Source organism: Dama dama, chromosome 14 (assembly GCF_033118175.1).
Source record: "Dama dama isolate Ldn47 chromosome 14, ASM3311817v1, whole genome shotgun sequence".
NCBI lineage: Eukaryota > Metazoa > Chordata > Mammalia > Artiodactyla > Cervidae > Dama > Dama dama.
In genome coordinates, this window is record NC_083694.1 from 25,924,599 (window position 1) to 25,939,566 (window position 14,968).

Sequence of the window (14,968 nt, forward strand, 5' to 3'; positions counted from 1 at the left end):
GCTCTGCTCTCTGTGGGATAGATTGAATTTTCTTCTGTGTTTATTTTGTGTTTATTCTCTATGGTGCCTCTCTTAACTGAAGACTGACATCCAGCATTATTTGTTCCTATTTATTAATTTTTTCAATATCTATATATTTTCCCTTTCAAAACAAGTACTTTAGCATACTCTTTGGTCTTCCCCATACTCTCATTCTTATATATGTCATATCATAAATGTTTGTTATGGGAATTTTTTTTCCTTTTCCTTGGATCTAATTTTATAAATACGTGTTTGCCCACACAGGCATATGCATGCCTTTAGAATACTGTAAACTAACAAGGTATTTTATAAAACTTTCTCTTCATATCTCTTATAGACTTCAATGTATTCCTTTTTTTAGTACTTCTTCCAACAGTGTTTTTCAAGTAGGTTTTGTGTGACAAAACTTAGGCAACGATTTCTGATATGCCTTTATATTTAGATTGCAGTTTGGCTGGTTATAAAATTCTAAGTTTAAAGTTCTTTTCATTTAATACATTAAAATATTTAACATCTTTAAAATGTTATTACATTTTCCCTTGCTCCACTCTTGAAATGGTCAGTGTCACTTTAGTATATGTTCCTTTGTAGTGTATCTGTTCTTTCTCTCCAGAAGCTTTTAAATTTTTCATTTGCCTTTGATACTCTTAATCTCAGTATAAATTCTCTTGTTATGAATTTTGGTATTCTATAAGCCCTTTTAATATGTAATTTTGAAGGCGACATATAGTGTAAGATTCTTTGTTCCACATGATTAAATGAGTTAGACTTTTCCAGACGAACAAGTTGCAGGTCCAGACTCTAAACTATGCATAGTTTTTTTTCATAGCACTTATCTTTGTTTTACATTTTTTATATTTTCTTTGTTTCATTATTTTAATAAAAATGCAGTTTGATTTTTTTCTTTTTGCTGTGTGGTTTCTAAGAGAAAGACAGTGGATATTTTCATCTAAGTTTTGCCTGCATTTTGAAGATTTCATTTGCATTTTAAAGATTTTTATTTTGCTATAAAAAAGGAGGAAAATGTCAGTTGACAAGTTTTCCTTCTCTGTCTTATGTGAACATCTTTCTATTCTTCTCAAAGAGAGTGTGCAAATTCCCTACTCTCCTTCCTACAATTAAAAGTTTTAAGTCCTTCCAGTGTTACATTTAACATTTTTCAAGGCACAAATAACATTGGCATTGTAATAACATTTCTACATGTAGATTAATTTTACTTTTGAACCTCATTATTTATTCACCTTTTCATCAGTTTTACAAGTTAATTTATGGCTTATGGAAAAGTTTTATATATGAGAATATTAATTTATTCAGCTACTTCCTCCTTTGTATATTTTTACATTGATAAATATGCAAGCTCTCAACTGTTTAATAAAATGTTACCAAATTGTAGCATATGGCTCATAGAAATGGCAGAAAGATAATTTAAAGTTGTGATTTTAATATTAAGTGTGGAATAATTCAGTCTCTTATTTAATGGTGTATTTTTGATGGCTTACACAATGACCAATCAATCATATATAACACACCCACATAGGAAGACATGTTATTAAAAAAATACCCTGTAGGTGTGCTGTTTATACTTTTTGTTCATTTGTGATACAAGAATCTGAATTGCATATGGAATAAGTTGGAATCTATTCAACTTATTCACATTACTGTCTTTAGCAGTATTCAACATGTGTAGGGGTCATTATCTCAGAGCAACCAAAGGATAACCTGAGAATTACTACAACCACATCATGCTATAGGAACTACATGTACTTAGTCATCCAGTTAACTCCAAAGAACATCTTATATAGCCATAAATATTTAGGTCAGGATTATGATTTTATTTCAAAACCTTCACCAGGTGCGATGACCCGAGTATATCTGAATATGTCTTCTTTTATTATCTCAGTTCTTCTGATCTTCAGTGCATCCCATGCTATCTTTACTCCACACTTGTGTGACTTTTCACTTGTATCCAGGCAGTATCTAGGTTTGTATTAGTGACTGCAGAGATTCCTAGTTTCTACATCTGAAACTGCAAACAGTGCAAGCCATAAGTGGGGAGTCATCAACTTTGTTTGGAAGAGGTTGCTTTTCAAAACTAATTTCCTACCTCCAGTTAGCCTTTCATAGGGTCTATATTTCCTCTGTTTGTACAGTCTTGCTGAGTGTCTGTGTTTTCTTTGGCTGCTTCCCATTTTAGGAATGCAAGGAATGAGAAATGGTGTAGGAGAGGCTAGTGAGAAAAAGGATAAATCATACTTTATCTGTAGACATAGTTACCAATTATATCAACATTGAAGTAAATCCCACTTTAGGAGGAATCATGCTGCCCTTATAATTCCTGCGTTTTAATATTAAATATCTTTCAAAGGTGCAGCCACTTCCTGGGATGAGCTAATGTATAACCACGTCAAGTTTTTCATTTTGTAAATTTTGCTATGTTTCATCTTGTAAATTTTGCTATCTTAGAATATTCTTAACACTGAAACAGTAAAACAGTCATTACAAAATTGAAAATCAACTTTAATGGTGATTAGAGTTAAAAAAAGATTAACAAATAAGAAAAATAAAAATACTTATCATTGTTCTCCTTTCAAAAAATTCCTCAAAGATATAGAATCTTTTACCTTTTCTTCACTGTAGGACAATTAGACAATTATACTGTGATGACAGCTAGTTCTTAAATGCATCATAAAGCATGACTTAAATTGGGGGAGGATCTATGAATTTGCTACCTGGGGGTCTGTGAGCATAAAATTTTCTGTGTATTTTATTTTGGTGGGGGAAGTAATGTTTTCATTATTTGGGGTTGGTGAACTAAAAAATTAAGAAATACCATCTTAAAGTACTGTATTTTCTACCTAGTTAAGAGAGATTTTGTAGGATTACATATTAAGAGTTTAATTTGCAATGAAATTTAAATTGATGTATTTTTTTTCTTTAAGAAACTAATAGAGATTGCAACACAACAGTTGGGCTTACAACAGTGGCCAGCTCAAAAAGAGAGAATCATACAGTTTTATAATCAACTTCAGGTAAGTGTAGAATGTCATGTTAGCAATTTGCTCCTATGTTTAAATAGGTGTGATCAAGGAGAAAAGAAAATTTTGATAAAAGATATCTACAATAATGTTCTTCAAAGTAAAGTGGTTTGTTAATTAACTATTTATCTAAACTTTGTTATTTGATCCCTCACTTTCAGTTCAGTTCAGTCGCTCAGTCGTGTCCGACTGTTTGCAACCCAATGAACCACAGCACTCCAGGCCTCCCTGTCCATCACCAACTCCTGGAGTTTACCCAGACTCGTGTCCATTGAGTCAGTGACGCCATCTAACCATTTCATCTTCTGTTGTCCCTTTCTCCTCCTGCCTTCAGTCTTTCCCAATGTCAGGGTCTTTTCAAATGAGTCAGCTCTTAACATCAGGTGGCCATAATATTGGAGCTTCAGCTTCAACATCAGTCCTTCCAATGAGCATGCAGGACTGATTTCTTTTACGATTGACTGGTTGGATCTCCTTGCAGTCCAAGGGACTCTCAAGAGTCTTCTCCAACACCACAGTTCAAAAGCATCAATTCGTCTGCGCTCAACTTTCTTTATAGTCTAACTCTCACATCCATACATGACTACTAGAAAAACCATAGCCTTGACTAGATGGACCTTTGTTGACAAAGTAATGTCTCTGATTTTTAATATGCTGTCTAGGTTGGTCATAAATTTCCTTCCAAGGAGTGAGCATCTTTTAATTTCATGGCAGTAAAATTTCATGCAGTGATTTTGGAGCCCAGAAAAATAAAGCCTGTCTCTGTTTCCGTTGTTTCCCCATCATTTGCGATGAAGTGATAGGATAGGATGTCATGCTCTTAGTTTCTTGAATGTTGAGTTTTAAGCCAGCTTTTTCACTCTTCTCTTTCAGTTCTATCAAGAGGCTTTTTAGAGCCTCTTTGCTTTCTGCCATAAGGGTGGTGTCATCTGCATATCTGAGGTTATTGATATTTCTCCCAGCAATCTTGATTCCAGTTTGTGCTTCATCCAGCTGGGCATTTGGCATGATGTATTCTGCATATAAATTAAATAAACAGAGTTTCAATATATAGCCTTGATGTCCTCCTTTTCCAATTTGGAACCAGTCTGTTGTTCTATGTCTGGTTCTAACTGTTCCTTCTTGACCTGCATACAGGTTTCTCAGGAGACAAGTAAGGTGGTCTGGTATTCCCATCTCTTGAAGAATTTTCTATAGTTTCTTGTGATCTACACAGTCAAAGGCTTTGGCATAGTCAATGAAGCATAAGTAGATGTTTTTCTGAAACTCCCTTGCTTTTTCAATGATCCAATGGATATTGGCAATTTGATCTCTCTTTCCTCTGCCTTTTCTAAATCCAGCTTGAACATCTAGAAGTTCTTAGTTCACATACTGTTGAAGCCTACCTTGAAGATCTCTGAGCGTTACTTTGCTAGCGTGTGAGATGAATACAATTGTGTGATAGTTTGAACATTCTTTGGCATTGCCTTTCTTTGGGATTGGAATGAAAACTGACCTTTTCCAGTCCTGTGGCCACTGCTGAGTTTTCCAAATTTGCTGGCATATTGAGTGCAGCACTTTGACAGCATTGTCTTTTAGGATTTGAAATAGCTCAGCTGGAATTTCATCACCTCCACTAGCTTTGTTTATAGTGATGCTTCCTAAGGCCCACTTGACTTCGGACACCATTATGTCTGGCTAGGTGAATGATAACACCATCATGGTTATCTGGGTCATTAAGATCTTTTGGGTATAGTTCTTCTGTGTATTCTTGCCATCTCTTCTTAATATCTCTTGCTTCTGTTAGGCCATACTGTTTCTGTCCAAGGAGGCAGGAAGGGATGTCAGGCTATATACAAGTTTGCAACAAAGGGAGCAAGCAATGTGAACATCAAAGATCAGGTATCAAGTTAAGGGATTTAGCATTCTGTATATGGGAAGATGCAAGCCTCTGGGCTCCCTGAATTCATTCGTTTCATATGAACCTCAGCTATCAGGGGCCAATCCTGTTTCCTTGTTCACCTTAAAGAGTGGCAGATGGCTGCTTCTTGCATTTTCCAAGCTCCTCAGCAGTCATTATGGGGGTGGGGGGCTGAGGGGGCAGGGGTGGGGTCACAGCATCCACTGGATCACAATTTTGGGAGCCATCATTCACATTTGAAGGCCAGAAATCACTGATGGCTATAACATTTCTTGCTTGTTGATACGGCAGCAGATATTTTCATTTCACACTATTTAGATATATTCATGGTATACAGTTGTACAGGAGACTTTGTTAATGCAGTAATCTCTATTGACCTTCTTTTATGGCTTGTGTTTTGTGTCCTATTTTTAGAAATCTTTTCTATCCTGTCTCATCAAGATTTTGTCAGTAATTTTTCTGAAATTTTTAGATACTTTCATTTCTCATGTTTAAGTTGTCTGTGGTTTATTTTTCATTAAAATATCAAGTAGGAATTTAGTTTTCCCTGTGTGAAAGTGAAAAGAGGAAGTTCCAGTCTGACTGTTTGTGACCCCATGTACTGTAGCCTGCCAGGCTCCTCTGTCCATGGAATTCTCCAGGCAAGAATACTGGAGTGGATTGTCATTTCCTTCTCCAGGGAATCTTCCCAAGCCAGGGATCAAACCTGACCCAAGGATCGAACCCAGGTCTCCTGCATTACAGGCAGATTTTTTACCATCTGAGCCACCAGGGAAGCCCTTTCCCTGAATGGATAACCAGTGTTCCTAAGACTTCTTTACTGATGTATTATTTCTATCATATAGGAAGTTTTCATATATAAAAGGATAGATTTCTTCTATACTTTATTATTTGTTCTATATTTCTTTGTGGCAACACCGCACAGTCTTTATAACAAGTCTTTATATTTGTTGGCACCACTTAGAGTCGCTGACTGGGTCTGAAAATTAAACTGACAAAAACAGATAAACAAGAGAACATACACATTTTATTGAACTTTTATATGTACATGAGAGTCTTCACAACAATGAAGACCTCAGAAAGTGACCAGAACAGGATGCTCTTTTACCTTTTAGGCAAAGAAATGTAAATTTGTGAAAAATTGACACTCAGAGGCCTTATAATCTCCTCTGAGGTGCGGTTTGCATTGGTTTAGGGAGGGAGGCAAGTTAATGGTTGGCTTTTACATAAGAAGTACAGGAATGGTCGTCAGAACTTAATCCCAAATTTATAAAATAGTTCTATGTAATCTCTTATCTGTTTCATGCTGATAATTACTCAGGAAGGAAATGAAAAGAAATAATCTCTTTCTGGGGAAACTCACATTCAGTGGCCAAATTTTCTTGGTAAAGTGTTTGGACAAAAAGAAGGGAAAGGAGATAGAGTCAGAAATCTTTCTGAGTCAGTTTTTGAAAGGCTATTCCAGTGCTCAATAATACCAGATGCCTATGGATGGTAGGAAGTGTAGAAGGTCCATAAAATTCTTTGACAATCAGCTCATTTTTGAGTGACTCTTGCATTAAAAGTTTGACACCATTGTTGTCACGTTGCAAGTGGTCCAGATATTCAAACACATGACACAGATTAGTTTCAACAGATGTGATTGTGTGCCTAGAGTTAGTCAGTCGGATTGAAATAGCAGGGCCATAGTTTGAATAGCATTAATATCAGTGAAGCACCACCAGTAGACCCAATAGAGGGGATCAAAGATCTGATGTAGAATCTGCCAGGTGTAAGTGGGGATCATTCATGCCCTATGCAGTGTGGCTTCTCTCACTGAGACAACTGTGTCAACTTTTGGTAGGAGTCACCAGTCTGAAGTTCAGTGGTAGCATCTGCATCAGAAACACACAGTTCTTTATTTTGTGCAATCTTTGATGTTACGACGTCCAGTGTGATGTTCCATCCAGAAAACTGTCTTGGCAACTTGGGAAGAGAAATTGATCAGAAGCTTAATTCTAATTCTGGGTAATCTCATCAGAATGGGTCCTCACCATGGGCCCTTGAATGACTTAGGTAGTTTGATCAACAGCTACCATTTGTCTCCACAATACAAAGCCCCATAGGATTATCTTTAATCTACTGTTCTGTAGTTTTCCAAGTGGCACACAAAATAGGCCATCAACAAAAGCCCAAGAATTGGAGTTTTTCCCAGGGAGAGGAATAAACAAGACTTTGTTTGATTCTCCATAGCTGACCCTGAGGCTGAACATCAAGAGACTTCAGGTTTCAGCTTAGTTGAACCATCAGTAAACCAGACCAAGGCGTTTGTGGAAATCTTTGTGAATCAAGGGTCAGTTGAGCCATCAGCTTTGCTTTAGGAGTTTAAGTGGGGTATAAAATTGCTCCCAGAGAAATAGGTGCCATTCTTCCATATAAAGCCATGATGCCCCAGGACCAGGCTAGCTGCAGTCCTGAATATATAATTTCCATTTGACAAGCAAGGCTTTTTGGACTTTTCCCACCTTGCCAGTTATAGAATGGGACTATCAGACCAGAGAATCACAAAGCTTTCATGAAGGTATAGAGGTTGAAATGGAAGTAAAAAGATTTTAACTTTATCTATATTTAAATTTTAATGTAATACATGTGAGACATTGTTAAAAATAGTTATTTCTTCAATGCTCTTGCAGTAGTCCAAAGGAGATGGTGAGGGGCTCACTCTGATGTTTAGCATCTGACCCACTCAGTCCATTTGGACTGCTCTAACAAAACACAATAGATTGAGTGGCTTATACAACAGACTTATTTCTCACAGTTCTGGAGACTGGGAAATTCAAGATCAAAGTGCTGGCAGGTTTTATTTCTGGTAAGAACCTTCTACCTGCATATGGTGAGCTGCAGGACACTTCTCACACTGTCCTCACATAGTAGAAGGAGAGCCAACTCGTCTCTCTTCCTTTTCTTGTAAAGACACCATTCCAACATGCAGTCCACCCTCACGACCTCATCTAAACTTGCTTACCTACCAAAGACCCCCACCTCCAATACTACTGCACTGGGTGTTAGGGCTTCAGTATTTGAATGTTGGGGGACATGAAAATTCAGTTCACAACACCAAGGTAAGGCAGGCTATTGTGGCTGGGATAAAGAAAAGATGATATCATGCAAAAGTTTTCAAAGAGATAAGAGAATGAAAAAGGCAAGTATTCTACTTTAGACAGTTGGTGCTATGCTGTATTTAGTCGCTTAGTCATGTCTGACTCTTTGCAACTTCATGGACTGTAACCCACCAGGCTCCTCTGTCCATGGGGATTCTCCAGGCAAGAATATTGGAGTGGGTTGCCATGCCCTCCTCCAAGGGATCTTCCCAACCCAGGGATCGAACCCAGGTCTTTTGCACTGCAGGTGGATTCTTTACCGTCTGAACCACCAGGGAAGCACAAGAATACTGGAGTGGGTAACCTATCCCTTCTTCCTGACCTAGGAATCGAACTCTGGTCTCCTGCATTGCAGGTGGATTCTTTACCAGCTGAGCTACCAGGGAAGCTCAGACAGTTGGTACCTAGTGGTTTTATTGACTAGATTAAGGAAATAAGAGAAGGAATAAATGTAGGGGAAAAAAGATACAGATTAGATTATGTTGACTTTGAAAACGATGTGTGACATCCAGATGGAAGTATTTAGTAGCACATTGAAATTTCACTCTGGCATTTAGAATCAAAGACTGAGAAAAATGTACACTTTTTAAAGGAGTCATTAGAATTCAGATGATGGTTAAAGATACTCAAATGGATGAAATTGGATAGGGACAATGTGGGGGAGAGAGAGACAAGGATGAATTAGGGAAGGCTAACAGGGAAAGGACAATCAGAACTCAAAAGAGAAAAAATAGAGAACAGGAAGCCCAGATAAATCTTACTACAGAAGCCAATCACAGAGAAAGACACAGGAGTAAATGAGAATTAAAAAGTGAAATAAACTATTAAATATCAAGAGTGAAAATCATTCTTTGAATTTTAAAATTGGGAGACTTATGGTGATTTTAATATTTGCCTAGTCAATAAAACAGAATCCAGATTACAACTGATTGAAAAATAATTTGAATGAATGGCCCATGGATATAGTCAGAGATGTATGTGTAAATAAGAACTTACAGGTTTCAGCTTTGTTGAATAATCAGTAAACTAAAATTAAGCCATAAATCTGCAATTCTGTTTTAGGCTTGTGTTGGTGTGATGTTAGTGGGTCCAACAGGTGGAGGAAAAACAACAGTCAGAAGAATTTTAGAAAGAGCATTAACACTATTACCAATTGAAGAATTTCTATTGATTGAGGAAAGGGACTCTATTTCACAGGTAAATATTCTACTAAATAAAATGTTTCTCTTTTTGTTCAGGTCTTATTTTATACTTCAGTAACATTTTTTTTTCCCTTTACAGATGTATGTTTTTTTACTTGTCAAATTTCTTGCTAGGTATTTTGTAGTTAGGAATCACTGTCGTGAACAAGATTTTTTTCATTTGAATCTCAAACTGATAGATGCTAGTGTAAAATAAAATTATAAAATATATATGTTGTATTTAGTCATTTTACCTAATTGACAAATATTTTTAATTATTTTTTTAGATAATCTATTGAATTATCTTCATTCTTCAGTTTAATATGATGTATCACATTTCATTTCTATTTCATTTATTTCTAGCTGATTTTATGATTTATTTCCTTTTACTAACTTTTGGTTTCACTTGTTATTCCTCTAGTTGCTTTGAAATATCTTCAAATGACTATAATTTTTTCTCTTTTCTAATATTTATATATTTTTATCTTATTGCATTGATTAACTCTCCAAGACAATGTTAACTGTAATACTTTGTTCCTTACATTATCTAAAATATAGTTGTTATGTCAGTATTTAATATGATTTTGCTCTCAGTCTATGATGAGTATTCTGTATCACACATTGAAAATTACCTTTTAGTCTCATTACATTTCAGTTTTTGACTCCTAGAATTTATGAAATGATTTCTCAGCATGTATTTTTAATATTTTATCTGGTTAATTTATAACTTATCTTGATAGACTTACTAATGTTGAATCGTCCTTAGATACCTAGAATAACTCCTACTTTTTTAAGACATATTTTTATTCAATATAAAAGTAGACTCCAATAAATAGTGTGTATTTTATTTTATTTTATTTTATTTTTAATTTTTTTATTAGTTGGAGGCTAATTACTTCACAACATTTCAGTGGGTTTTGTCATACATTGATATGAATCAGCCATGGATTTACACGTCTTCCCCATCCCAATCCCCGCTCCCACCTCCCTCTCCACCCGATTCCTCTCGAAACATCCCACCCTCGCCTTCTCCCACAGAGTTCAAAAGTCTGTTCTGTATTTCTGTGTCTCTTTTTCTGTTTTGCATATAGGGTTATCGTTACCATCTTTCTAAATTCCATATATATGTGTTAGTATGCTATAATGTTCTTTATCTTTCTGGCTTAGTTCACTCTGTATAAGGGGCTCCAGCTTGATCCATCTCATTAGAACTGGTTCAAATGAATTCTTTTTAATGGTGTATATGTACCACAGCTTCCTTATCCATTCATCTGCTGATGGGCATCTAGGTTGCTTCCATGTCCTGGCTATTATAAACAGTGCTGCGATGAACATTGGGGTGCACATGTCTCTTTCAGATCTGGTTTCCTCAGTGTGTATGCCCAGAAGTGGGATTGCTGGGTCATATGGCAGTTCTATTTCCAGTTTTTTAAGAAATCTCCACACTGTTTTCCATAGCGGCTGTACTAGTTTGCATTCCCACCAACAGTGGAAGAGGGTTCCCTTTTCTCCACACCCTCTCCAGCATTTATTGCTTGTAGACTTTTGGATAGCAGCCATCCTGACTGGCATGTAATGGTACCTCATTGTGGTTTTGATTTGCATTTCTCTAATAATGAGTGATGTTGAGCATCTTTTCATGTGTTTGTTAGCCATCTGTATGTCTTCTTTGGAGAAATGTCTGTTTAGTTCTTTGGCCCATTTTTTGATTGGGTCATTTATTTTTCTGGAATTGAGCTGCAGGAGTTGCTTGTATATTTTTGAGATTAATCCTTTGTCTGTTTCTTCATTTGCTATTATTTTCTCCCAATCTGAGGGCTGTCTTTTCACCTTACTTATAGTTTCCTTTGTAGTGCAAAAGCTTTTAAGTTTCATTAGGTCCCATTTGTTTAGTTTTGCTTTTATTTCCAATATTCTGGGAGGTGGGTCATAGAGGATCTTGCTGTGATTATGTCGGAGAGTGTTTTGCCTATGTTCTCCTCTAGGAGTTTTATAGTTTCTGGTCTTACATTTAGATCTTTAATCCATTTTGAGTTTATTTTTGTGTATGGTGTTAGAAAGTGTTCTAGTTTCATTCTTTTACAAGTGGTTGACCAGTTTTCCCAGCACCACTTGTTAAAGAGGTTGTCTTTTTTCCATTGTATATCCTTGCCTCCTTTGTCAAAGATAAGGTGTCCATAGGTTCGTGGATTTATCTCTGGGCTTTCTGTTTTGTTCCATTGATCTATATTTCTGTCTTTGTGCCAGTACCATACTGTCTTGATGACTGTGGCTTTGTAGTAGAGTCTGAAGTCAGGCAGGTTGATTCCTCCAGTTCCATTCTTCTTTCTCAAGATTACTTTGGCTATTCAAGGTTTTTTGTATTTCCATACAAATTGTGAAATTCTTTGGTCTAGTTCTGTGAAAAATACCATTGGTAGCTTGATAGGGATTGCATTGAATCTATAGACTGCTTTGGGTAGAAACTAAAGAGACCATAGCAAAAATCAACAAAGCTAAAAGCTGGTTTTTTGAAAAAATAAACAAAATTGACAAACCATTAGCAAGACTCATTAAGAAACAAAGAGAGAAGAACCAAATTAGCAAAATTAGAAATGAAAATGGAGAGATCACAACAGACAACACTGAAATACAAAGGATCATAAGAGACTACTACCAGCAGCTCTATGCCAATGAAATGGACAACTTGGATGAAATGGACAAATTCTTAGAAAAGTATAACTTTCCAAAACTGAACCAGGAAGAAATAGAAGATCTTAACAGACCCATCACAGGCAAGGAAATCGAAACTGTCATCAAAAATCTTCCAGCAAACAAAAGCCCAGGACCAGATGGCTTCACAGCTGAATTCTACCAAAAATTTAGAGAAGAGCTAACACCTATCTTACTCAAACTCTTCCAGAAAATTGCAGAAGAAGGTAAACTTCCAAACTCATTCTATGAGGCCACCATCACCCTAATTCCAAAACCAGACAAAGATGCCACAAAAAAAGAAAACTACAGGCCAATATCACTGATGAACATAGATGCAAAATCCTTAACAAAATTCTAGCAAACAGAATCCAACAACATATTAAAAAAATCATACACCACGACCAAGTGGGCTTTATCCCAGGAATGCAAGGATTCTTCAATATCCGCAAATCAATCAATGTAATACACCACATTAACAAATTGAAAGATAAAAACCATATGATTATCTCAATAGATGCAGAGAAAGCCTTTGACAAAATTCAACACTCATTTATGATTAAAACTCTCCAAAAAGCAGGAATAGAAGGAACATACCTCAACATAATAAAAGCTATATATGACAAACCCACAGCAAGCATCACCCTCAATGGTGAAAAATTGAAAGCATTTCCCCTGAAATCAGGAACAAGACAAGGGTGCCCACTCTCACCACTACTATTCAACATAGTGTTGGAAGTTTTGGCCACAGCAATCAGAGCAGAAAAAGAAGTAAAAGGAATCCAGATAGGAAAAGAAGAAGTGAAACTCTCACTGTTTACAGATGACATGATCCTCTACATAGAAAACCCTAAAGACTCTACCAGAAAATTACTAGAGCTAATCAATGAATATAGTAAAGTTGGAGGATATAAAATTAACACACAGAAACCCCTTGCATTCCTATATACTAACAATGAAAAAACAGAAAGAGAAATTAAGGAAACAATACCATTCACCATTGCAACAAAAAGAATAAAATACTTAGGAGTGTATCTACCTAAAGAAACAAAAGACCTATACATAGAAAACTATAAAACACTGATGAAAGAAATCAAAGAGGACACAAACAGATGGAGAAACATACCGTGTTCATGGATTGGAAGAATTAATATTGTCAAAATGGCTATTCTACCCAAAGCAGTCTATAGATTCAATAGTGTGTATTTTAACTATCTTACTTAAAGATTGATTGCTGGTAATATAGTCCAAAAGTCTAAGAAACTCATGTTCTCGATTATGTGGATTCTTTTAGTGTGCAATATCCTGCTTCAAAATCATTCGTGTGGCAGCTCATGATTCTTTATCTGTTATCAATAACTGTTAATTCTCAAGCAATTATTATAATTAGTAATACATAAATTATCACATCAATAATAAAAATAAATAATATTTATGCAGTACTAAATATGGACCAAATACTGGTGAAAACACCTTTACTTGAATTATCTCATTCAGTCCTTACAACTCAGTGGACAAAAATTTGTTTTATTAAAAATATTTTTATATTGCAAAAGAAATATGTACCATTGTGAGAAATTTATAACAACTGCAAACACTTTGTTGTATTTCTTTTCATTATTTTTTAAACTAAATATATTTGTAGATAATTGAGATAGTACCATGTATAAATGATTTCAAATTTTCTAATGTTGGTTTTTTCACCTAATGTTTTTTTTTTCATCTAATGTTATATGCTGAGAATTAACCCCCTGTCATTAAAAACATCTCACAACATCATTCCAATAAGTATATTCTGTATATATGACTATGTGTGTGCATGTCTGCTAAATCACTTCAGTTATGTCCAACTCTTTTATGACTCTATGGACCGTAGGCCACCAGGCTCCTCTGTCCATGTTATTTTCCAGGCAAGAATACTGGAGTGGGTTGCCATGCCCTCCTCCAGGGGATCTTCCTAACCCAGGATTCAAATGCACATCTCTTATATCTCCTGCATTGGCAGGCTGGTTCTTTACCACTAGTGCCACTGGGAAGCCCACATATGACTATTTGTTGTTTTTTTGTCCTAAGTCGTGTCGGACTTCTTGCAACCCCATGGACTGCAGCACGGCAAGCTTTCTTGTCCTTCACTGTCTTCTGGAGTTTGCAAAAACTCTTGTCGATTGAGTCAGTGATGCTATATAGCCGTCTCATCCTCTGCCACCCTCTTCTCCTTTTGCCTTCAGTCTTTTCCATCATCAGGGTCTTTTCCAGTGAGTTGGCTGTTCCCATTAGGTAGCCAAAGTTTTGGAGCTTCAGCTTCAGCATCAGTCCTTCCAATGAATATTCAGGATCAATTTCCTTTTGGAATGACTTGTTTGATTTCCTTGCAGTCTAAGTAGAACTCACAAGAGTCTTCTGCAACACCACATTTCGAAAGCATCAGTTTTTCGGCACTCAACCTTCTTTATGGTCCAACTCTGACATCCGTACATGACTGCTGGAAAAACAATAGCTTTGACTGTATGGACCTTTGTTGGCAAACTAATGTCTTTGGTTTTTAATATGCTGTCTGGGTTTGTCATCGGACTTCCCAGTTGGTGCTAGTGGTAAAGAACCTGCCTGTCAATGCAGGAGTTTTAAGAGATGTGGGTTCAATACCTGGGTTGGGAAGGTCTGCTGGAGAAAGGCATGCACCCCACTCCAGTATTCTTGTCTGGAGAATTCCCTGGACAGAGGAGTCTGGAGGGCTACAGTCCATAGGGTCGCAAAGAGTTGGACATGACTGAAGCGACTTAGCACACATGCATGCACTAATTTTGTCATAGGTTTCCAAACCTGAGTCTCTTCTGCATTGCAAGTGGATTCTTTACTATCTGAGCCACCAGGGAAGCACCGTGTATGACTATACTATAATTTAATTTATTTAGATTCTTTCATGTTTAACATTTTATATATGCTGCTGCTGCAAGGTCCCTTCAGTCGTGTCCAACTCTGTGTGACCCCATAGACGGCAGC

General features: G+C 36.4%; 1 protein-coding gene across 1 annotated transcript in view; it reads left to right on the plus strand.

Annotated features, from left to right (window-relative positions):
- DNAH14 (dynein axonemal heavy chain 14) overlaps window positions 1-14,968 on the plus strand; it is a 398,948-nt gene that overhangs the window by 199,825 nt on the left and 184,155 nt on the right. Inside the window, exons 36-37 of the mRNA XM_061159766.1 lie at window positions 2,961-3,050; window positions 9,159-9,293. Coding sequence (XP_061015749.1) covers window positions 2,961-3,050; window positions 9,159-9,293 — 225 coding nt within the window. The remainder of the gene's footprint in view (window positions 1-2,960; window positions 3,051-9,158; window positions 9,294-14,968) is intronic.